Below are 24216 nucleotides of genomic sequence, written 5' to 3' on the forward strand. Positions count from 1 at the left end.
GAAACATCCCTCCCCTACCCTTCTCCCTCTCTCTCCACCGCTGCTACCTACCCCCATGCCCCCACTATGCTGATATATTTTAGCATTAAATACAGGGCATCAAAACGGAACTGACATGAGGCCTCAACTACACATAAGCTTAAACTACTGCTTCCAACATTAATTGCCAGAACTATATTCCACCCAAGCAGATGAGCCATCACTCATTAAATCCCAGCCATGCACGACAGTTAATGGTATATAGCTGAGGCTACATTACCAGAAGGGAAATAAAATTTTAACACATACTGTATTGAGCAGGAGTAGAAAAGTTTCATTTTTTTCCTCCAATTAACATTCCAGACTTGTTTTTATAAGCTTTGACTAAAAAAGCAGCTAAAATCTGCAACAGCCTTTAAGACTTCCATTTTCTCTTACTTTCTGTCTCTTTAACTCTTCTTTTTCACCTGTTCTCACGTACTGGATGCAGGGGGAAAATTCTTTTTTTTTTTAATCATCTTTGAAGGATAACGAAGAAAGCAAATGGTAAATAGGCAATCCCCTCCTGCCACTAGACCTGCAGAACATCTGGTAAGGAGCTTGACTGCTTTCAATTACATTGCACAGTGGAAAAACAAAAAAAACAAAAACAAAAACAAAAACAAAAAAAAAAAACCCAAAAAAACAAAACAAAACAAAAAAAAAACCAAAAACAAAAAAACAAAACAAAACAAAAAAAAAAAAAAACAAAAAAAACCAAAAAAAAAAAACCAAAAACAAAACAAAATGAAACTCACACACGCAAAAAAAAAAAAAAAACCCACAGAAAAACAGAGGTTTTTGGGGTCCTCTGACACTTTCAGAACTCATTTCAATGTGATTTTCCTACAGAGCATGGAATCACACTATCACACCATAAAGTGTTCCTGGAAGTATCAAAAAGCACTCTGGGTAAAGTCTATAAAGCTCCATACAATGTAGTGAAGAACTAGAAATACAACCAGTAACACTAGTTATAATTACTATTCAAAACAGCCTGGATGCATGGTGGATACATTCCAGCTTGACAGGGAAAGTTTACATGAGTAATATTCTATTAGTTTCCCTCATTACTGTAGCCAATACCAAATGAAAACATCTTAGCTGGTATACTTTCTTCGCTTTAAGAAGGAGCAGCAGCCTTGGAATCAACTCTCATGATTCCTCTAAAAACTTTGACAAAAATATACTTTAACACTGAACTGCAAATTGCAGCTGCGCACTTCAAAAGGAGACTGAACACTGAGAGCTTTGCACTCCATTTAGGTGTCTCCCATGATCCCCCAACTCCTCTTCAAGAAGCAAATTAAAAAATAAATAAATAAACAACCACAACGTTTTTGGTAATAATCTGCCACCTGCAACACCTCTCCTGTAGGTACCGAAATTAAAGTGAAACATGAAGATATTGCTGACTGCATGATGAAGCACCTCAACACATCCTCACAACTTCCTATACTGAGAGGAGATCCTAAACCAAATTCTTTTAGTTGATATCAATATAGAAGAACATTCTGCAATGAAATTAAGAGACCCGTGTACTTAAGCAACCCACTTCTCTTATTTACCACAACCTCACCAAATTATTTCAAAACTGTGAATCAGACAGGTTGCACTGGAGAAACCTACTAAAATTTACGTTGTTTCTGCCAAAAGTCAGTGAAATGACTTTTGATCTCTCAGAGAAGTTCCAGTAGTTAGTAAAACCAGGAAGTAAAATCAGTTTCCTACCTCCTTCTATTCCTTTTCCATTCTTGAAAAAAAAGTAATCAAAAGACAACAATTTTACAGAATTCGCATTTTACAGAATCACACCCTGACCTTAACAAACAAACAGCTCTAAGCAAATAATCTTTTCTTTAGTAAATAATCTGTTTCTAACACTATTCTATGTCTGGTTAAGAACATGAAAGATAAAAAGTTGCATGGGAGAAGATGGTTTTTGTTTTGTTTTTAAAAACATCGCAATGAAATAGCAAGAACAACAAGAACAAAACTGGACTTCAAGATGTTCATGAAGTTTTCTCAAAAGACATTACCAATCAGTTGAACTGATTTTAGCACAATCAAATGCACAGATCAATTCCTTAACTTGGGAATGATTAGATGCCCTACCTAAAATTCTTTGTGAATGACAAATGTTATTTACTAGAGAGAAACTGTAAACAGCTTTACAAATTCAGTCAACAAAGCAAAACAGAAACTCAACTATGAAGAGTAATGCTGCAGTAAACAAAACTTATGAAAACTATGAAATGTTAGTACAGAATGAGACTCTACAGGATGACTGGAATAAAAAAATGCAGCAGATTAAATCCCATGCTACATAAAAGCAAACTGAGTGGGGAAAAAAAATGTGCTCTCTTACACCTAATGGTGGAAAGAGAGCTAAGGTTCAACACTAACAACTCAAAATAAAGCGCACGTCATTCTGAGAGGGATAATAAAGACATTTAAAAAACAATTAGTATTAGGATCCCTAAAGAAACAGAACTGAAAATAAGAAACACAGTACACTTAAAATAAAACAATGGTTATCATTACTAAGTGAGCAGTACAGAACACACAAGTTTCAATAAATAAGAAAGCCAAAAGACATTCTTCATTGCAGTTTATGATAATATCAAGACTTTTTGTACTGTTCCCTGTAGAGAGTATCTTGCTTCACCTCAAGAAAAAGCTCTCTGAAAGCTTAAAATGTAGGTATCAGTAAGGGGAAGTAGAAAAATGAGGTGGAAGTAGACAGCATAATATATCTGGTTACAAGCACAGACCTAAGAAAACCAGTTTAGTGAAAAGATAAAGAAGACAAGAGCAGATGAATGGCATAAAGAAAGCTACTGAAGCCAATTTCCCTTGTTAAAACTCAAGGTGAAAACCACAGTGGATCAAACGAAGGCTGCAAAAGGAAACCCATTTTGATATACCACAGACAATACTGCCAAACTGCAAACACAGCTACAGAGGGCAAACAGCAGTGTAATCACTGTTTCTGGAAATAGGCCAAGAGGTGCATAAGTGCACTACACACACACAGAAATAGTGAAAAAAGTTAGAATGGGTGTTTTCTCTGTGTTGATACATGCATAAAACTAAACTAAACAAAAAAACAGTAGGAAAAAATTAACTTGAAAATCAATCTACATCAGTTTGAAGATAACTAAGCATTAACCATACACTGCACTGAAAGTAAAATGCTACGACTGGTAGTTTTGTTACACCTTACCATTAGTTATAACATATAACATACATATAACATACATTACAACTCATTTTTAGGAAGATATTGAATTATTTTGGTTTTTAGGTTTTATGTTGGTTTGATTTTAAATCTGAAACTTAGCAAAGGTGAATGGCAATACAGAAGCCTAAGTCTACACAGACATTTAACCAAAAGGAAGAAAGAACAGTGGAAAAGAAAGGTTAATGATAACCAAATGGAAGATGCAAAGAACAGTAACAGCGAGCTGTATGAAATTATTCCTGTTCCTTTTATAGAAGGAAAAAAAAATTGCATAGTTAAGAAGGCAACAAACCACTCATCTCAGAAAAGAACTGTGTATCTTGAGAAAGTTGTAAAAAATAGATTAAAAAACGATAATACAAGAAAGTTCACTACTCTGGAAGATGGAGACTACATTTCCCAAACTATGCACAGAAGTCCAGAAGAAATTAGATATTTGGACTATTAATCCAAAAGTCAGGTTTGCTATACAAATTCTCCTTGCTATACAAATTAGAAGAGTTACTAATCATAACAAGGCGCTGTTGCTGAAAAATGAAGTTTCTTAACACCTCTCACACCAGCTCTGTCTTACTAGGCCAATTCAACTCACTAATCGAGCAAAAGACTATTCTTAGTCATTTTCTGGTTTGCTTGATTAGACTTCTTCCAGGTTACTGAGCTGAAACAGATCACTGAAGAATTCACTGAACACCAGAATTAGCAAAAAGAAACAGGGACACCTTCTCCAACAAGAATCTACTTTTTGCATCATCAAGCTGCTGAATTACTTCAAAACTATCCTCCATAACTTTTCTCCAATGTGATTTCAGTAATTAATGCAAAAACAGGTCCTAAAGCTATTTTGCAGTAAACAAGTAGGACATTATCTTTTTTCTATATTAAGTAAACACATTTCAGTTTAATCTCTATTCTACACCTGTACTTAGTCTTTCCTAGTTCAAGAAGTGCCTCTGAATGCTTCCAAACAAAAGGCAATAAAAAGCAAAGGAACAGGGGTAAAAGTTATACCAGCTAATTCTGGATGCCTGTATCTGAACTCGTTAATGTGTTCATTTGAATCTACTACAGTCTTAGAACATGAACATAACAAGATTATAAATGCTACTGCACATTTCTCAGGCAAGTTAGGCCACAGCTTTCCATGATCAGAAAACATAGAAATTTATATTGAAAAGATATTCTATAGGAACTTTATTCTGTATTTTCTATAGAAAAATAAAAATAATCCAATATGGCAACAGACAGTCAAAAACTTGCTAAGCATTTATTTTCTTTTGCTACAAATCTACACTTTCAGCAAAAGAATATGGATGAGATACTCATGAACTACAGATACAGAGTGAAACAGACTTCCAATAACTGCCAAAATCAGGCTCAACTATTTTCATCAAACAGTGACTTAATAACCCTTATGTCTTTGTTAATAAGAGTATGACCTCTCAGGAAGCTTTACTTTACAAAAAAACCAAAAAAAATAAGTAATAATTTAGAAAATAAAGAAATAATAAAATCTATCAGAAACTGGTAGCAGGTTTGATTTTCTAAAGGGCATAACAAAATTAAATCATGGACAAGAAATGAGCAGTTCATATTTCATATACTTGCTATAAAAATTCTTCATGTTGGCCAAGAAATTATGCCTTATTTTACCTTAGGGATCATATAACCAAGGAAACCATTCTAACACAGACCTTACTACTGATGTCACTTAAGAGGAGAAACTGGATCAATTAAACATTTTAAGGAATAACCTTAACAGATGCCACACTTGATGACTTAAGTGTTCCTATTCTCTTCATCTTGAAGTTTGTGTCAAAATCCAGTGCTACTCATTCTTACTCCCACCTGAATGATCACCTCTCAAAGCACTCAAAAGGGCAGTCCCAAAGTGTTGTGGTGAGGACATTCAGTTCAGTGTCCAATTCATGTACCTATTTCTGAATTAATTACCTGCAATTCTTTCTATGAACAGATGATAACCATGCCATCTTTTACCAAGCTTCTTAAATAACATTTTGTCTTCTCTTTTTAATATAGTGCTCACCATGCATTGGAATCATATTAATACATTCAGCTCCTAGTTATCATACAGGAAGATCATCAGCATTTGGCACTACTAAATATAATGGGTTAAGATTTGCTGAAATGTATCAGTACCAACAAGTTTGAAAAATGCTGTGCTGCTATCAGAAATTATGTTAACATACAGCTACAGACTTCCAGTGGGACTTCAAGACCAGTTAAATTATTTATGGAACTGCTTCAATGCAAATAGTCTTCAAATATAAGGCTGTGTGGTTTTTACATCTCCTATCACATTAGGGTTAAATCTGGCATAAGGGGAAATCTGTGAGGCAGTTGCTAAGTTTCAATTAATTGCACATATTAGGTCCTACTTTCTAACAGGAGCGAGCATCAAACAAACAGAGGAACAGATTTTTCCAAAATACTTGCTGTGTAAAGTTTAAGCAGAAAGGTCAAATTTTCTTTTTGTTACAAAAAAAAAAAAGGCAACACTGTAACTAGTTCTTAAATAACGGAAGACTAAAGTGTCATCCATCTGAACTAAACAGCCCAAGCAAAATACCCTGCAATTCCTGTGTTCTCCTCAATGTCGAAATGGGTGGATAAATTTAAAGCCTGCTCTCTCAGGAGTTGCTTTATAGGCAATTTTCTCCCAGTATCAAGGTCTGCAATTTCCATTTGGCTGCCAGTTTGCGATTAAATTCATCACCTTTATTATAAAAATGTGCTGCACTCCACGGCCTGCTGCACAAGAATCGTAAGGAAGACATTTTTCACAGCTAACAGCAGCATCATTCCAAGGCAGCCATCACATCCATTCAGACATTAGCGCCTCCAATGTAATGCAAGGACCTATCGCTCACCTGGAAAAGCCCTAACAGCAGGTATACCTCAGAGGAACTTCTTCACACGTGGTACCTTCAGTGCAACTTTTTCACTAAAAGCCAACATTACACCTCCCTTGTTACGTGCTTCTAAAAGTCAGCAGTTTAAAACCAAGTGTTGAGATTAAACTTGCCTACCTGGGCTAATCAAAACATTTCCAAGAATAAAATCTGTCCTCATACTGACTACACCTTCACATACACCCCTTCCACTCCTTACTAAAATACACTTTTGAGCAAGCACTCTATATGCATTTTTTTTACATATATTTTCTTTTTATTTCGTAAATGTCCCTTTCCTTCCCACAAACTTTTTTTCAGAATTTTCCACTGCGTTTTCCCACATCCATATGATGTATTTTTTCTTAAAACTTTTTGGACAAGCCTGAAGAATACTCAGAAAAAAAATACTTAATGCCTGCTATGCTACATGTTTTAAGATCCTCCTCTGATAACTAAAAGGAAAGGCCCAATCTTCACTTTGCTTCCATTTTATAAATGCTTCCTGAGCTAAGCAGGATGCAATACAAAATCTGTACCTTAAAAAAGACAATATATATACTACTTGGAAGACCAGAGCAGCAAAGTGATAGCTACCAATATTGCACCTAATATATGCAATAGGAGTAAGAGCTAAGTGAAAGCCACATGCCAAATCTTTATGAAGCATGGGAGTTAAATCCATATTGGTTTGGGCTTCATTGAATAAAAGACTTTAAATTACAGTAAAACAATGAACGATAAGATAATATGCAATAAGCAATTAAAAATATTACCCTTTTGTATTCAACAAAAAAAGAAGCACAAAAATGTCATTTTAGCATATGACACAGCTGTGTTGGTCACACTGAAAGGTAATCAAATTGTATTAGACATATCCAGTGGATATGCACAGCATGACAATTTCACACATTAGCTTATTTAAGTTTTACTCTGCTATCTTAACTAATGGTATACTTGAAAAGGTGCATTTTTCATCACGTGTACCAGTTTTCAAAAATATTTTGTAATCAGGTAAGCAAATATTATCTCATGCAAAGCTGATGCATCTCAATAGTCAATCTGTCTTCTGAAGTCATTTCACTTTATGTGGCCACATTAAGTGAAGAAAACATCCAAAAGAACACTGTTCCAGTCAACTCTTACATGCCTTTGGAAAACGCAAGAAAAATATGTTAAACCATAATCTCTGATACCTAGCTGTAGTTTACTTATGTGCCCATAATTTACTTAAATTTAAAACTTAAGTAAATTATGGGTACATACAAAAAATTACTAAACCTGGCACAACTAAGATGTTTTGCACTGTACCAGATGGGTCCCATGAAATGATATGAAATGAAAGTGCCATCTAGACTTCAGGGACTAATAAAAATTACATATTGCATGGCATTAGCATCACTGTAAATTAGACAAATCACCTGAGAAGCCATTTGGTGACTATGAACTCTAAAATTCAAAATTAAACAACCAAAGACTCTTTAGTCCTATTTGTCTACAAAATTAACTTAAATTGCAACAAAAACTGGCAAACATTTGTTCACATTTCAGAATACCAGAAACTCTCTCCTGGCAATAAAAAAAACAGTATCTTGTCACACTGTAACTAATTGGTTTCCACTGCAATGCAGCATAGAAAGCAGATTTCAACTCAACTTTACTGAAAACAATAGCTTGGTATTTGCAAGCTGAAGTTCCGATTATTTCACAGCCCAGTGCGTTCAACAGTTGGCACAACAAGTTCCGGGACTGTTAAATGAAATTATCAACTAGATAAGATAATGCAGCATCAGTGTTTACCTCTTGCCACTACAGCAAAAATTGAAACTGGAGCTTTTCTAACTGAAACTTTAAGAAATGCAAATATGAATTTTGCTTCCTGTTGAAAATAAAAATCTATTTACATTACTTATTAAAACCAGATAGTTTTATTTAAAAAAAAGCACTTAAAAGTGAAGACTTATAAAGCTGGAGTTTCTAATGTGCATGTTCTTCATTCACAAAAAGAACATTTTAGTTCTTTGAAGTACAGTAGATTCTCCCCTCCACCCCTCTGGCTTTACACTTCAGCAACCTGGTGTATAACTTTTAATTCCATTAGAAAAAATAAGTAATTCTAATAATATTAAATCTTGCCAATAGAGAAAACATTTATAACTCGCTAAGCACTTACTACTACTATACAGGACAGGTATTAACAACTGCCTCTGCCACAAAAGGGAGGGGGGAAGGGAGAGAGCACAGGAGATAGAGTGTACTCATATCTGTATACACACATGGTAGAAATAGACAGAGAATATTAAAACAAAACTAATATTTATTTTAACAGTCTGGTAGCCAAGGTATCTGCTACTTGCATAATTTGAATGTTGAAGATAATGTAAGTTTTTTATGGAGTAGCTATAGAATCACCAATTTTCTCTTCAGCTGACAAACAAACTCACTAAAGAACAGCACTTTTAGGAACAAAGTAGAAAAAAGTCAAAAAACAAGTCAAAAGAAGTGCAACCCACCATAGAAACTAAATATCCAATATTTAAACTGAACACTAAGTTTAATTCACATAATTTTTTAGCAGAATTTTACAGGTTTCTAACACAGCATAGATTTCATTTACACTATTTCCATCTATCTTTAAAATCTACCAGAAAAGATCTTACAAATTAAGAGTTTATATTCTTCAGGGTTTGATTTAAAGAACAGACTTATGACATCTGCAGGATCTGTACCTTGACTACTAGGTATTAAACATGTTATAAGTTCTTTTTTTCCCAAGCCCATTTATCATTAAGACTGAACATCAAGTTCTATCACCTCATAAAGCTGTCCATTGTGGGGAAAAAGTTGAGGGGGGTGGGGATAACAACCTGAAACATTTCATGAAATATTTACCTAAAGCTAAAGGTACTTGAGCATCTGGAACTGGCTTTAATATCCTTGTTCATGTATGACAACAGTGTGGCTATTTTAATGGAATTTAAATTGAAAGGTTCAGATGCCCTAAAGACAGTTTACTGCAGAAATTATTCTATAATAACAGCATACCAATTTGAATTTAGTAGGTTACATCTCTTACATGTACTTTCGGTAATTAACATCTTAACATTTTGGAGCTCCAGTGTTGCAAACTGGACTCTACAGATTAATATAATTAGATTCCCTACATCTCAGCTGGGGAAAACATCATCATACTCACTAGCTCAGTAAATATATAACATCAGGAAGTCCTAAAAAATGAATAAAAGCAGATAGGTGAAAGAAGCTTAAATTCACATAATGGTGAACACATTTTTATTTTGTGATCTCAGTAACATTTCTTGTTACTTCAGCCCATGGCCAAGGACAATTACTACAATACAAATACCCCTAAATCAGTGGTCTTCAACTTTTTTCACTCACATTAAAACAAAAGGTTCCCAAAAAAGTGAAGGCTCAGTGCGGCCAATTTAAAATCTCCCAATAACAGATTTCCTTTTTCTTTGTTATCTGCAGCAACTCTTCATATGCAGCGAGTCTGCAAACAGTAGATTGAAAAACACCATTCTGGTAACTCATATTGCTTTTCACTTAGCTCCATTAACTTTGCTAACAAAAAAGATGCTGTCTACTTCAGAAAGAAAGTGCTCTCAAAGGTCTCATGTCAAAGACTATTTTGTTTTCATGCATTTTTCAAAAACAACCCCTTTAGTTTAGGAAAAAAATCTCTTTGATGTTACTTTTTGTGCCAGTGACTGCACAGTTTTGCTGATGGTGCTGCAAAACAAAATATGATTGCTTTGTAATTCTTTGCTGTGTCAGAAAAGGTATGGGCAAGGAATGGCTAGAAAGGCTCGATGTGACAAGCATGAGAAAAAATAGCATATATCGCGTTGGAAAAAGGCACTATGTGCAAAGGAAATCTTGATTAGATTGTACAAAGATTAACTTCAATATAAATATCTCCATCTCTCTGTGTATAGAGAGATGGAGATATAGGTGTAGTGTATAATCTCATAACATTTGAAGGCTCAGTAAATCGTGGTGTTATTTTTTTTAAATTAGTAACATTTTCTGAGCAAGAAGACACCTCTGAGCTCAAGAAAATATATTATGATTTTTCTGTTCCTTTCACATAATGAACTATTTAACCTAGCAGTTTCAAAATCAGCATATAATAAAATTTTTGCAGTTACTTATACAGTAATGTGTTTTTAAAACATACTCTGTCCCTTCTATTAACTTTTCCATTATACCAATACTAATAGGTGCATACCATTGCACCCACATTTGTAGCATTAAGTTTCATTAATTAGGTCAACAGCCTGGAAATTATCCAGATTTCATTCCTAGCAATATTTATTCCTTCACTTTCCATGGAGGGAATAAAAAGCCCCAACTTTCCATGGCAGGGGAAGGTGTGGGAAAAGATAAAAGTTTACAGCAGCTTAAGTTGTATTTCAACTATATTACACCCTATGAGAAACTACTCACCCATGACTAGACTAAGAAAAAAGCTCCTTAAATGTTAGTGCTTTATTAGTATCCTGTATTTTATCTGAAATTTAAGACTAAGAGCATACAATGAAAGTTGGAAGAAGACATCGCAATATACTTCAGATTATTTACGAACATATTTTAGTTATTAACAGCTGCTGAAAACTTTCAGCAGCCCAGATGCTCAATCCAGAAAAACGTACTAGAAATGTAGTTTAATCTGTGCAGTCATTTATGCTATAATATACCAATTCACTACACTAGTTAGGACTGCTATACAACATACTGAAATGTTTGATACAGATTTCAGTACTGAATTCTGCTCAGGGCTCAGAAAGCCGGTACATAAAGGTTTAGTAACCTAAAGTCAGTCAGCAGGCAGGAAAAAATCCATGTGAAGAGCCCCAACAAAGCAAAAGACGTGATTATTACTTTGAACTGTTCTCCATGTATCAAGTGTTCAACAGTTTGATATAGCAAAAAGCAGCCAAGAACAATTCCAGTACAAACCATACTAAATGGGATTAGAAAGACCTGTGCATGTGACAAAAACCACTTAGTTATGCTATTAGGCTGATAGAAGAAAATCCCCCCTCAAATTCCCAACTATTTTCTTTATCCTCGAGGGGAAAAAAATTTAAAACTTAAAGTGAAAGTAATCAGTAATTGAAGCAACAAAGCAACTGAAAACTGTGAGATCTAAGAAAGGTTAACACAGAACTTAAAGGAAAATTAAGTTCAGAATAAACTAAATCCTGCCTCAAAGTTAGTTTATCCAAATATTTGAAGCCAAAGAAGGTTGCTGAGACTGCAAAGATCAAGAGAAGTCCACAAGTCTGTCTTCAAAACATCGCTCACATTTATCGATACTAAAGACTGACGCAAATTTTTTTCAATGAATGAATAACCAGTTGTCCACCTGTCATTTTAAGCCGTTGAATTTAGTAACCCTTTTGGACTGGAGAAGGGACATGTTCCTTGTCTGCTCAGCCGAGCGCAAGCGTGCGGTCCCTCCTCGCTTAATTACTCAGCGTACACCTAAACACACCTGCCATCGCCCACCACCCCAGCGCTGGCTGGGGCAGCCATCTACTGCAGCATCCATCCCTCTCCGATCCATCACCGTCAGCTTTCTTGCTGACACTCTTCAGAGCTGCCTGGCTGATGAATGGCTCTGTTATTCATCCTATGTTAATCCCAGGCTGACGCAAGAATACCTTGCTGAAGACACTTAACAGTATTAAAACTCAGCACTACCAAGTGCCCCCAGTGTGCATTAAACCTCCCATTTGGAACCAACATGATTCCTCATGAATAGTTATGAATAACATACAGTTACTAAATCAATAGGCGCTAAGTTTATGTACCCCATCACCCAGAGACAAAGCTTCCACACAGCCCTTTTCTTCCCTGGAAGCTACACCTCAATTATTGGAAGTCGGGAATACTTTGATCCATACAGAATTTAACCTCAATTAACCCTATAATTAAGATGATATAGAGAAGTTTTACCCCCCCCCCCCCCTCAAAAGGTCAGTATACATCTTAAATGCCACAGGTCTCAAAAAAATTTTGGACCTTTGTAACCTTAATAAGCTTTACTCAAGAAAGCAAATTTTATACTTTTTCTCCCTTCTGAGGTGGATCTGATCTTGAGGTTCTGTTTTTTTCTTTTTAAATAAAGGATTATGCTAGTCTTGTCGAAAAACAAAATTTATCCACAGAATGAACACAAAATCACTGCAAAAAATTTCAAAATATGACTCTAATTTTTGTAAACATGTTATTAGAACAGCCAAATATTATTCCCTTCTAAACACAATTACAGTCACTGATTTTATACCTGAGATATTAAAGTATCATTCTTCCTCTGAAGATGTTTTAATACACATATAATCAATCTTCCCGATAGACTCTCCATTAGAATTCATTTCTGATCCCCTACCACATCATCTGTGCTCAGATTTTGCTCAAGTCTATTTGAGCCCAAAGTTAACATAACTACATGAAAAGTGGGACCAAAAGAACGTGCATAACAAGTTTTGCTTCAGGTTGATTCAGAGGCAGTATCAGATTTCCATAAAAGCCTCAAGTGATTTAAAGCAGCTGTAATTCCCTCGTAAACTGACTGCATATGAGCCTCTCTGACTACACTTATCTTTATAGATGATAAGATACTTAAGCAATTAAAGAACTATCAACAACTTGTCTCTACCAATGTCTAACACACACCACGTTCTCACTGCACAGCCAATCTTCACAGCAAAAACATCACACTTTAAACAAGACAGCTGGGCCTATTACAGCATTTTAACCTTCAACTTTAACACACAAACCAACTGTTACGGGAACACGCCTGACAACAGATTGTGCATGTAGTATTTAGGCAAAGTTATTTTGTAAGTTTGGGCGGGGGTTGACGACTGCGACAATTTTCTGAGAAATTGTCCATGTTGCTTTATGCTGAAGGGGTGCTCCTTCAAAATTAGACAAACTGAAACTAACTAAAAGCAGTACGATCAGCAACACTGCTCAAAAGCAAACAGCAGCAGGTCAGAGAATTTTTTTCTTGTGTTCTCCTCCTCCTCTCTGTTCCTGCAGAGAAACCTAAGATATTCACAGCAAAGAGAAGGGGATTTGGCCTGCTCTGCATCTAAAATTTGAAAATTGTGCATCAACTTTTAATATAATTATTTGCAGGTTATTAGATTAAGCTGCACTGAGAAGAATATTAACTGATTTGCTACTGCTTCAACGTCTGATAAATAAATGGAAGCATTATGCAACATGAGCTGAATATTTTAGTTTAGCTGCCATTTAAGCTTATGAACCAGAACATTAGGGTTGTATTAATACTTGTGCTAGCAGATCTGTCGTGTATTTTTTTAAATTTCAGGCACCTGCAATCTCCTACATATTGTTTAAAAAAATATACTGTACCTAGGAAAGGACATTTTGATCAACTAATGGCTACAGAGATTTCTAAATCAGTTCTTTAATCGGAATTAGGAAAAAACCCACAAAGGTTCATTATTTCAACAGCTAAAGGGTTTAAAGAATTCAGCAAAGTCTGACTTCCATCTAGTGTCAGCTAGTCTGCAAATAAGCACATCCTTAAAATTCTGAATGGACTAGATGCACAATCAGTTGACATCAATTAGGAGCTTCAGACTTTTAAGTAAATGTTTAAGCAAATGCATTTCTCTCCCCAAGGCGCTGCTCTACATCTTCAGTATCGAGCCACCTCAGCCACCGTGCCAGCACAGCTGCTCTGAGATCACACAGGGAGCGAGATCACAGCTCTGATCCATCTGAAAAGAAAGCCAGCACCACACAAAAACAAACTCAAAAAACCCCTGACTGGTACAGAATATCAGCTGACCTTTAAAGTCAGAAAGTGATCTACCAGATAAGAGTATAAAATACTGCATTATCCTCCCCTGCCTCTGCTCTGACATCAGCAGCCACTCTGATGCATTACTCCCTCGATTACCTAGAAGTAACTTCCCAGCAAAGTAACAAGATTTTAATTGTTTGTCATGCCGGGATGCTTTTACTTTGGAAATCAAGTCTTAAAGAAACATCAACATTTGTAAGGTTATACATCACTGAAGTGTTAACTGTTCCAACTGCGAACACCCTCAGATTTCAGTGAGTTATCACACAAATTGTTTCATGGATTATCCCTTCTAAAAAAGGGTATCCTGAGGACTTTCCCGCATGGGCACTTACTGGAGCACTGCAATTACAGTACACAGTATCAAAACCTTGCTCTAATACGGCCTGTGCTGGAAACACAGAAAATCCCTCCAACTACAGAAAGGAGTAAAGTAGAAGTATTCAAGTGCAGCAGCAAAACAGTTAAAAATATTTTTAAAAGCAATTTAAAAAATTTACTTCCAGGGTGCTACTCAACAATGCACCACCAAAAACATTAAAACATCAATAGCTACCTACTGCCATCCATTTCCCTTCAAGAGAATGATTTTTTGCACTGAACTGAAAAGCAAAATTTACTATTTGACACCAAGTATAAAAAAATAAATCAATTCTCACATGAAAAGTAACTGAAAATGTATTTTCAATTTCTACTCACTATTTCAAACCACGAGAATAAAATAAATAAAAAACCCTTTTAGCATTACCACACTCATTCCAACCACTAACACTGTTAAAGTAACTGCAAAGATCAAAAAAGCTGCAACTTCTAGTGCCGAACTCAGACAACAGAGGTTTAAGTACCACAACTCCACTCTAACTTGCATTGTCTTGCTGTTCTCAGATATGCAGCTAGTCTGCAAAAGACACTTTCTAATGGAAGTGAGACTAACAAAGTGGAAGGGCAGTTCTGCTAACGAAGACAGATATTATTTCTCTTTGGTGTTGTCACAGCTGTTTTGTTCATTCATGCATAAATCATCTCAAAAAATTTAAGCTCTGCTATTAAAAAGCTAACTCCACTTCTATTAAACCCTTCCAAGAAAAACAACCAAAAGAAACAAAAACCTGGACGTTACTTTAATTGCATTGTACAGGGTTATACAGGATATTTTCTAAAGTCAAAAGTAAAAATGTAATGTTGCCTACCTTTCAGCAACCCCACTCTTTTTCTTAGCAAAGCAAAGGTATATAATTCAGACTATACACATTACACCTATTACCTATTTCAGGATTTTTCCATGTCCCTCACAGACACAGATCCTCCTGCAAGCAAGACACAGATGTAACTTGTGTGGTACTTCTACTGACCTAACCAACTGCATAGTGAGATTAAAAACACCAGCAATTTTACTGTTCCTACCAGTTTTCTTAGCACTGGGTTATTAAATTTCAATGAAATGTTAAAATCCACAGAAGATTTTCGGACTCTGCATTCTGACTAAAATCAATACAGAAAAATTCACACGGCCAGAATGAGAAGTTGTGAGTTATGTTTCAATAAAGACAAGGGTCAGTGAATGAGGGCATTTCATTAGTTAACAGCTTTCCTGGCAAGGCATTTCCCCCATCTCCCCCCTCTCCCACCTCCCAACATTCCATATAAGCAGTCAAATACAAACCATCAGTTTCCATAGCAGACTCCTGCTGTACTTCAATCAGCCTGAGCTGTCAGGACAGTCTGGTAATTAACGTTAACACAGGTCTATCCTGTCAGCCACAGAAATATACCAGCATCTAATAATATATCTAATTAATAGGATACCTGCATCAGGGTGCATTCTCAAAAAAGGAGAACACTTGATGGTTACAGACAGTAATTAAAGACAATTCAAATGTACTTGCTCTTCAAACAAAGTCTACACAATTCAAATCATTGTAAGCATCCCATTGCTGAGCTGGCATTGTACAGTGTACTCAGAGGAAAAAAGTTTTAATCTAAGAATGACTGAAACAGACAACCTGGTCAAAAACATCACTAACCCACAAAAGTGACCATCCATTTCATGTCTAGCCTTCCCTTCACACCCAGAGCACTCATCGAACATCAGCAACTTCTTTCTATCTGTTGATGCATGTAAACTTCATTTTCATAATCAGGACATTCTTAAAATCTATAGAGTTTTTCTCAGTTGGTGGTGGTTGTTTTAGGGTTTTTTTTTTCCCATTTTACTACAATATTAACCAACACATCTCCAGTTCTTCCCCTTGTGCATCACCAAAGCACCGCATGCCACTCCCTAATCTAATCTGCACTTGGTCAGTTGTTTCTAAGCACAGCAAGGGATTTTTATACGGACACCAGTTATTTTAGAAATGACTGCATTCAGTTTCAGAGGAGGAAAATGCAACTCAATTGCAATCTTAATGAACAAGTTTCACTAAACAAAAACATTAAATTCAAACAGGCCTCTCCCAGTTCAACAAGTCAGCCACTCCTGAACAGAACTAAGTCTAATGTGATGACTCTTATTTAAAAAAAAAAAAAAAAAATCTGAAGACAGATATTTTAACAATTAATTATTGGTAAGCAACAGGGAACAAACCACTTTCAAAATACGAGCTTAAAATAACTGTTTTACTAACTTAAAACTTATATCACTTAAAAAAATACCCTTTTTCTTAGTTACTTGCCAGGTGACTGCAATCCTATAAATGCTGCAGATACAGCTCCAAAAATAACGTAATTTAAAAAGAACTGAACTGTCACCATTTTAAATATTTTTCCAGAAGCCAAAAAAACTGCCACACTGTTTCTTAAGTACAATGGAGCTTTTGGTTTGGCATTATAAGAGACTGTGCCAAGGTATTAAAGCCACTCCGTCCCTCCCGCCAAAAAATAACCAAACACCCACACCTCAAAATAGCTCTTACAAGGTTTCTGACTACAAGTTCTAGAAGCATTACAACATTCATAAATCAGAAAAACACCTCAGACCATTAAGTTTTAAGAGATAATTAAAGAACCAAATTCAAAAGAGTACTAATGATAACCAGCACACAAACAATATTCCATGCTCTTGTGGCACGCTGCTTTGCCAATTTTAACATTAATACACCAAGTTTAAAAACTAGTCTGAGACTTTCTGGGCAAACACCTTCTGTAAGTCCTTTATCCCAAAATGTGCATTAAGAAGCACATTTTTAATGAATTAATGGCAAGATCTGATACAAGTGAAAAAACCGACATGCTAATATGGCCAGTGCCCCTCCATCAAATCTGACAAGTCAGCAAAACCCTAGCTAAGCACAGGCTACATTTACATAATCACAAACAATAAGGTCATGTACAAAAGTAACTAGATAACTTTCCAGGGAGAACTCATTTACAACACCAGAACACAGTTCTTCAGCTCTGCTTCACACAGACATTTTGCTTAACACAACCAGACTGACGCAAAAACTGCACTCTCGGGCACTGAGCTCCCCAAGTTCACGTGCACTTTTCACAGTGAGAAAACTAAACAGAGAGAGCAACATTCACCAAAAATTTATCCTCATATTGCCTACTTGGATGTTTTTACACTAGCTTTGTAGACAGAAAGAGGCAGCCTATTTGATACAAAATTAGATTTATCTCCAACAGCCAGATGCATGGTTAAATTTACATTTAAAGGTAGACAGGCTTTTAAGTCACCTTCAACACAGTTTTGAAGGAAAGACGTAAGTTTTTCAGGGATAGATTACCAAGGAAAAATTAATTCTTGATAAGGTCCTCTTCAATCTCTTTTTGAAAACAGTTCAGACCACAGGTCTCATCTGTGTACATTCCGATCAGGTGCAAGAGTGTGCACTTACAGGTTCAAGAAAACAAAATGTAAATTTACAAATTAGACTCCTCAGATGCCACTTAATAGTTCAGGCACACTTATTCATAGTCTGATGAAAGAATACAACTGAAGTACCTCATTAACTTCAATCTGTCAACGTGCTACTGAGGAGTTTGAAATGTCCAATTCAGTTTTTAAAAACAGTGCAAGAAAACAGGTACAGCTCTCTTCACTGTCCACAAAGGGGAGCATTAAAATATATAAGTTGTCAGAAAAAAAAAATCCAGGTTAACATCATAAAAGTTAGTGTCTCAAAAGCTTAAGCAAAAAAAAAAAAAAAAAAAAAAAAAATCAGGTCACATTTGATGGTGCAAACAATTACAGGAAATACAGCCTATTCCACATTCAGGAAAAGCCCTCTCTTCCCACAGGTTTGCACCAGTCTGATAAAAACAATTCAGCTTCCTAGTTATTATGATGTGCTCTTTAAACATCCTTGTTAATCCACAGAAGACTTATTTACACATAACAAGTTAAAAGCACACATATGGAAAAATAACTGTAACCTAAACAGAACTGTAACTTCCACATTTTATGAGAGTAGTTCTTAAAAAAAAAAGGTTTCCTCAATACACTTCTTACATTTAAGCTAATCTTCAAAAACAAAATGCTGCAAGACAGAGATAATCTATAAAATTAAGCACTAAAAATTTCTGAGATCAAAAAGTAGGATAGAGTTCAGAAAGGAAAACATGCTTTGGATAATACACACAGCATAGAAATGGACCCCAAAAAAGCAGATGTACATTCTGTAACTGAAACAGATTAGACGTACTGCTCACCTAAACCCACAGGTCTCTCTCTATATCTTGCTGCCTACACCTACAAGAAGTAACCACAGCAGAAGCCCATTTGAGTTCTGTTTTTAAATACTGGCATGTAACAATAAATAAGTAATAAAAAAACTATCCTAGCATTCCAGTAGGGAAGGCAATCCCACCTTTTATTTGTTTGAATTCTTAGGGTTGTGACTTTATTTCTTCATTTTGATCAGCACACAAAATAAAAGACAATGGCTGATCATAATATTATTCTTCTCAAGCATAAACAAAACCTTCAGGAAAATGGTTGTATTATAACTAAAAGAAAACCAAAAATAAACACCTACCTAAACACACAACAACAAACTAGAGGAAGCAAATCAAATGACAGGGTGGAGGGGGCAAAGAGGGAATGTGAACCCTGTAGCTTTATTTTTAGATTATATATACCTATATATACACACACTTGCCCCAAATACTTGGTATTCTCAAGGGTGCCAGGAAACAACTGACAAAACCTTGAAATAATACACTTTTCAGTGAGCACATTAAATCCTGCAGACTTTTCCAGCAAACCTGTAGTTCACTATTACTGAACCCTTCTGCTGGAGGATGTCAGTGGAGCATACAGTTCAAGATATTTAACACAGCCCCCACTAGTAACCAGGAGAGGTGTTTTACAGGGAAACACTTGTTCCAACTCCTCAACTGTTCACTGCTACTGCCTATTCCACCGATGTAATACCGCCTGTAAGCACACAATACGTGGAGGTCCATGCAAACACAGATACCTGCACAAATCCACCAGTACTTTGTCATTCTCTGGCGTCTTCTACCAGACTTGATCATTTAACTGCCCGAGTCAATAGTGGTGCTCGCGGACTCACGCCTCAGAAAAAAAAATAACTGGCGCCCCTTAGTGTTCAAATTCTGAAGTCTTGAAGCAATTCACTAGATTTGCATGAAACTTTTTTTTCAACATTCCAAAAAGTTTTCTGCCTCCACAATACTTCCACCCATTTGCCAACGTAAACAGGAAAAGCAGAAAAGCTTAAAGGGATAGCAGGCTTCTTCCAGAGACCATTTAGGAACACCGATTATATTTTATTTGCTTTTCTCTTGAAGAAGAGAGTGAAGAATAGTTCCAACACAGTCCTTAAACTTTTGTCAGCAAGTCACGAGAGCCCTCGTTTTGGAACTCCAATACTTTGCAAACAGACTGCCAGAGTTTGCAGTATTTCAAAATATATGACAAGACACAAGTATTTTGGGAATTCCTTTTTCAGTGTCCTTTTTGCGTCGGGAAATGTTTTTCTTCCTTTTGTTCTCTGAAAATAAAAAACCAGCTTCAGGCCTCCTCTGGCCAACTACATAAACTCGAAGAGATTCAAGAATTTAAAAATCCGTTATCAAACCTCTGGAAGGCTCATTTGTGCTATAAAGGAGTCTTCTCGGTCAAGTTTCTTCTTGATGTTTATTGTAAATCTAACTATTCCAAAGAGGCTGCTCAATGTGGTGACCAAGAACGTAAGTTCTAAAATAGTTTTGCTCTTCACGTCCACATTTGCTCCAATATAAATTCAAACTCCTCCAAGTATCTTGCAAATAAAAATAGACTCCCATTATAATGCTTCCCACAATCCGTATTCTTCACCATTTGTTTGGGTTTCTTTAAATTCCTCTATCACTTATTTCAGAAGGTAGCATTTTCTCGACATGCTATTTTTGTGTCGTACTACAGTCGCTATCTCAATTTTACAGTCTTGGCAGAGGGCGGGGAGCTGTTCTACCAAATATAACCAGTTCTTTCATCTTCCGAGGTCAACAACTTCCCAAACTTCTTTTAGCAAAGAGGAATACATCCGCAAACAAGAACCCTAACTCAAAATCCCGAAAATCAGTACTTCATACTAAGAAACCCAACAAGTTGAAACTGTGTAAGTTATTTATGGTCATATCCTATTCTACAAAGCTATCAAATACGATTAAACAAACAGGTCTAAGTCTCCAGAAAGCCTAGGTTTAAAGACATAGAAAAAAAATGCCTTCGACAAGAAAAACAAACCTGTGAACCCGAGTACAAGGCGAATTTCACATACTAAGAACAAGCGTTTCACCTAATTTTTGATACACAGTGGGGTCTGTTACTGTAGTGGGAAAAAGTATGGGACACAGGAAGTTCCCAGCTCGTACTTTCCTCGTTAATTTCTAAACCGTGATTGTTTATTTGTGAAATCTTAAGCCTAAACAAAGTTATTAGGGAAAAAATTGGGGGCATAGGGGGGGCCTCGCCCCGTGCCAGGAGAGGGTGCGAGGCTGGGGTGGACGTTTGGCAGGAGCAGACCAGGCAATTTCGTAATCCTTTTTGTTTCTCCCCCTTCACTAAAGTTACACGTAGGAGTCTTTCAAGTTCAATTTCTTTAAAAGGTAAGGATAGCTGAAACAAGAATTTGCTCGCTTCCCTTGCGATATAGGAAAATCATAATTAGTTTGCGGCCAGTTCGGGGTGGGGTAGATCTGGAAAAGAAGAAAGAGCTCAGCCCCCCTCCGCCTTAGTCATTCAAGTCCAAGCAGCTTCCAGAACAGCCAAATCTCGAAACCAAACACCCCCCGCCCCCCCGGCGGGGGCCCTGGGGCCGGGCGGCGGAGCGCTCCGAGGGCGCCGGCAGGACCCCAGCGTCCCCCGCCGCCGCGGGAGGGAGGGATGGAGGGAGGGGAGCGCCAGCCGCCAGCCAGCCTTTCCCCTCCTCCCTGCCTTCCCCCAGAGCGCATTCCTGAGCTCCTCTCCTCGCTCCCTCCCCTCCGTGCTGTAGTTACCCTTCCCCCGGTTTAAGGAGATAGTGCGGAAAAGGGTAAAAAGAAAAAAAAAGGAAAAATAAGAGGGAAAACCCACCGGGGGGATCGGGGACCCGCGTGGCCGGGGCTGCCTCTCCCCTCCCACTCGCTCCCCGAGTCCCCCGGCACCGCGCGGCGGCGGCGGCCAGGGCGGGGAGAGCCCGCACTTCCCCTTTGTTTTCGGCTCCCCAGCCGGGGCCGGGAGCGTGCGGGGAGCAGCGGGGAGAGCGGAACAGGCCCCGGGCCGCCCCCGCCGCCCGGCCGGGCCGGGGCGGGGGACCGAGCGGGATCCCCGGGCCGGGGGAGGCAGGGCAGGGCGGCGGGGCGGGGGAGGGGGCGGCCGGGCGAGCGCTTTTACCTTCGTCCAGCAGCCTCTCGAGGTGGTTGAAGATCCCGCAGAAGTTGGGGAGGCTGCTCATCAGCTTCTTGTCGTTCATCAGCTGCATCAGGTAATCGGGGCTCGGCTTCGGCTTCTCCTTGGTTTCCATTTCCCCAACCATATTCCAAGCCCGCGCAGAGACGGCGAGCGCCCGCAGCAGCTCTGCCGAGCAACGCGACCGCGGCACGGGGCGCCCGGCTGGATCCGGGCGGGCAGGGAGGCGGTGGGGGAGGGGAGGGGGCGGGGAGGGGAGCTTCCCCGAGGAAGGAGGAGAAGGAGGAGGATTCAAATCCGGAGACAAACGCAGACCCGCCGCTGAGTCCCAGGGACCAAGAAAAAAGAAAAAAAAAAAGAAAAAAAAAAAAAGAGGAAACTCGGTAGAAACCCCCGTGCGGGCTGCGCCCTCCTCTCCGGGCACAAGGACCCGCCGCCGCCTCTCGGTGCCGCCGCCGCCGCTTCCCTGCTCCGTGCGCCCTCGGCCGGCGCAGTCCTCAGTGTGTCCCCCCCTCCTTCTCCTCCTCCTCCTCCCGCGCGCACACACACGCTGAGCCCGGTTCTCCTCCCGGCGCTGCCCCCTGTCTCCGCGGCGGGGGAGGGAGTGAGGGAGGGGACGCGCGGGGCGGGCGGGCGCTGCTGGCGCGGCTGCCGCTTCCGAGGAGCCGCCGCCGGTGTCTCCCCGCTGTTGCCGCCGCTGCTGCTGTTGTTGCCGCCGCGCTGCGCCTGGCGTGTGTCCTCCTCCTCCTCTCCGCCTCCCGCCCGCCCGCCCTCCCGCCGCCGCTGCTGCTGCTGCTGCTTCTACTGCTGCTGCTGCCGCCGCCGCCTGTGGCTGCTGAGTCTCAGCCCCGCCGCCGCCTCCTCACTTCTCCTCAGTTCGCTCCGGAGTTCGCTTCAGTTCAGGCTGCGCTGGCAGCAGCGGCGGCGGCGGCAGGAGGGGAGGGGGCAGGGCCCGCGGGGGTGGGACACGCCGGGGGTGGGACCAGGGGCGGGGCGGCCGCTGCCCGGCGGCGGCGGCAGCGCCGCTTGGCGGAGCCACAGCTGTCCCTCCCTCCTTCCCTCCCTTCCGCTCCGGGGCTCCGGGGCGGCGGCGGGAGGAGAGCCGGCTTCCCGTGCGGCTCCCGCCCGGCCCGCCGCGCGGAAACACGCGCGCGCGCGCACGGAACTCTCCCAAACAAAATCGCGTCGCGGCACCTCCGGGGCGGGGACGCGTCACGTGCGCTCTCCCCCCGGGGGCGGGGAGAGCCGCGCCGGGGCGCGCGCGCTCCCGCCGCTCCGCGCGGCCCCGGTGTCGCGTGGCGGGGGCAGCGGGGAGGGGGGCAGGTGTGCGCGGGGGCTGCGGCCGCGCTTGCGCGCACGGGCGGTGGGCGGCGCGGACGGCGCGAGGAGCGATTCCCGGTCGGTCCCGGGGCCCGGCGGGGAGCGCGGAACCGCGGGGAAGCCGCCGGAGTGCCCCGGCGGCCAGGCGCCGACCGGTTCCGCGGGGGGACGAGGAGGGAGAAGCGGGGCTGCCCGGAGCCGCTCTCCGCGACTGCGGGAGCACGGGAGCGTCGGGTGGCCGCGGGCGGGGCGCGGAGGGGGCCGGGGTCCGTCCTTGCTGGCGCTGCCCCGGGCGGGCACGGCCGGCCCGTTCCCCCGAGCGCGAAGCGCCTGCCCCGGCCGGCAGCCCGGGCCGCATCCCGGCCCGCCGAGCGAGCTCTTTGCCGCCCGAGCCTCCCCGGCAGGGCTGCGCCTCGCCCTTGTTGCTTGTAGGGCAGCGCCGCGTTTTGGCATCAGCCGTGGCTTGTTTGACGGGTTTGGATGGGAGACGTGACGGGAGCAGCGGTGTCCGGCAGCCAGAACCAAAACTAACGTGCTCCATCCACTGCAGCCGCAGAGGCAAAGCAGCGCGACGCGGTTGCTTGTACGTATTCCTCCTTCCCCACGCTGCTACTCGGTGCTCTTACTTGGTGTTCAGCACTTAGGAGGCTGTCAGGAAGCTTTGAGGCAGTTCGCGGTGGCTTGGCAGAGCTTTTGTAACAAAGCTGGATAAAAATCGCTGCATTCTTCACGTAGCTCGCTGAAAACAGTCATATTTCATAGGACTAGGTGTAAAGTCTAGCTATTGCTTGAAATCTGTAAAAAATTCAAATGCATTTCCACACATGCTGCCCAGTATTTGAAGATACTTTCAATGTTAGGTTAATGGCAATGAACAATGCTTCCTAAACTGAAAAGAAAGAGACACACGTCATCTTGACAGGTGTACAGTGTCATTGGGTATTGTCAAACAGTGTTAACTCTGCTTTTCCTGAAAGATGTGCATCGACAAAAATATAGAGAATGCGTAGTT

At 40.1% G+C, this 24216-nt stretch overlaps 1 protein-coding gene across 9 annotated transcripts in view; it reads right to left on the reverse strand.

Moving 5' to 3' along the window:
• QKI (QKI, KH domain containing RNA binding) overlaps positions 1–22282 on the reverse strand; it is a 154283-nt gene extending 132001 nt beyond the window's left edge. For 8 of the 9 annotated variants that reach the window (XR_013181420.1, XM_077175666.1, XM_054630071.2 and 5 more), the window contains exon 1: positions 21870–22282. Coding sequence is in view for 8 of the 9 variants with exons in the window: in XM_077175666.1 (XP_077031781.1) it covers positions 21870–22011 (142 nt within the window). In the remaining variant the exon portion in view is untranslated. Of the gene's footprint in view, positions 1–19467; positions 19933–21869 lie in introns of those variants that run through there. The other variant, XM_054630073.2, reaches the window with a different exon arrangement.
• Between the last annotated feature and the right edge of the window lie 1934 nt (positions 22283–24216).

Source organism: Agelaius phoeniceus, chromosome 3 (genome assembly GCF_051311805.1).
Source record: "Agelaius phoeniceus isolate bAgePho1 chromosome 3, bAgePho1.hap1, whole genome shotgun sequence".
Lineage (NCBI taxonomy): Eukaryota > Metazoa > Chordata > Aves > Passeriformes > Icteridae > Agelaius > Agelaius phoeniceus.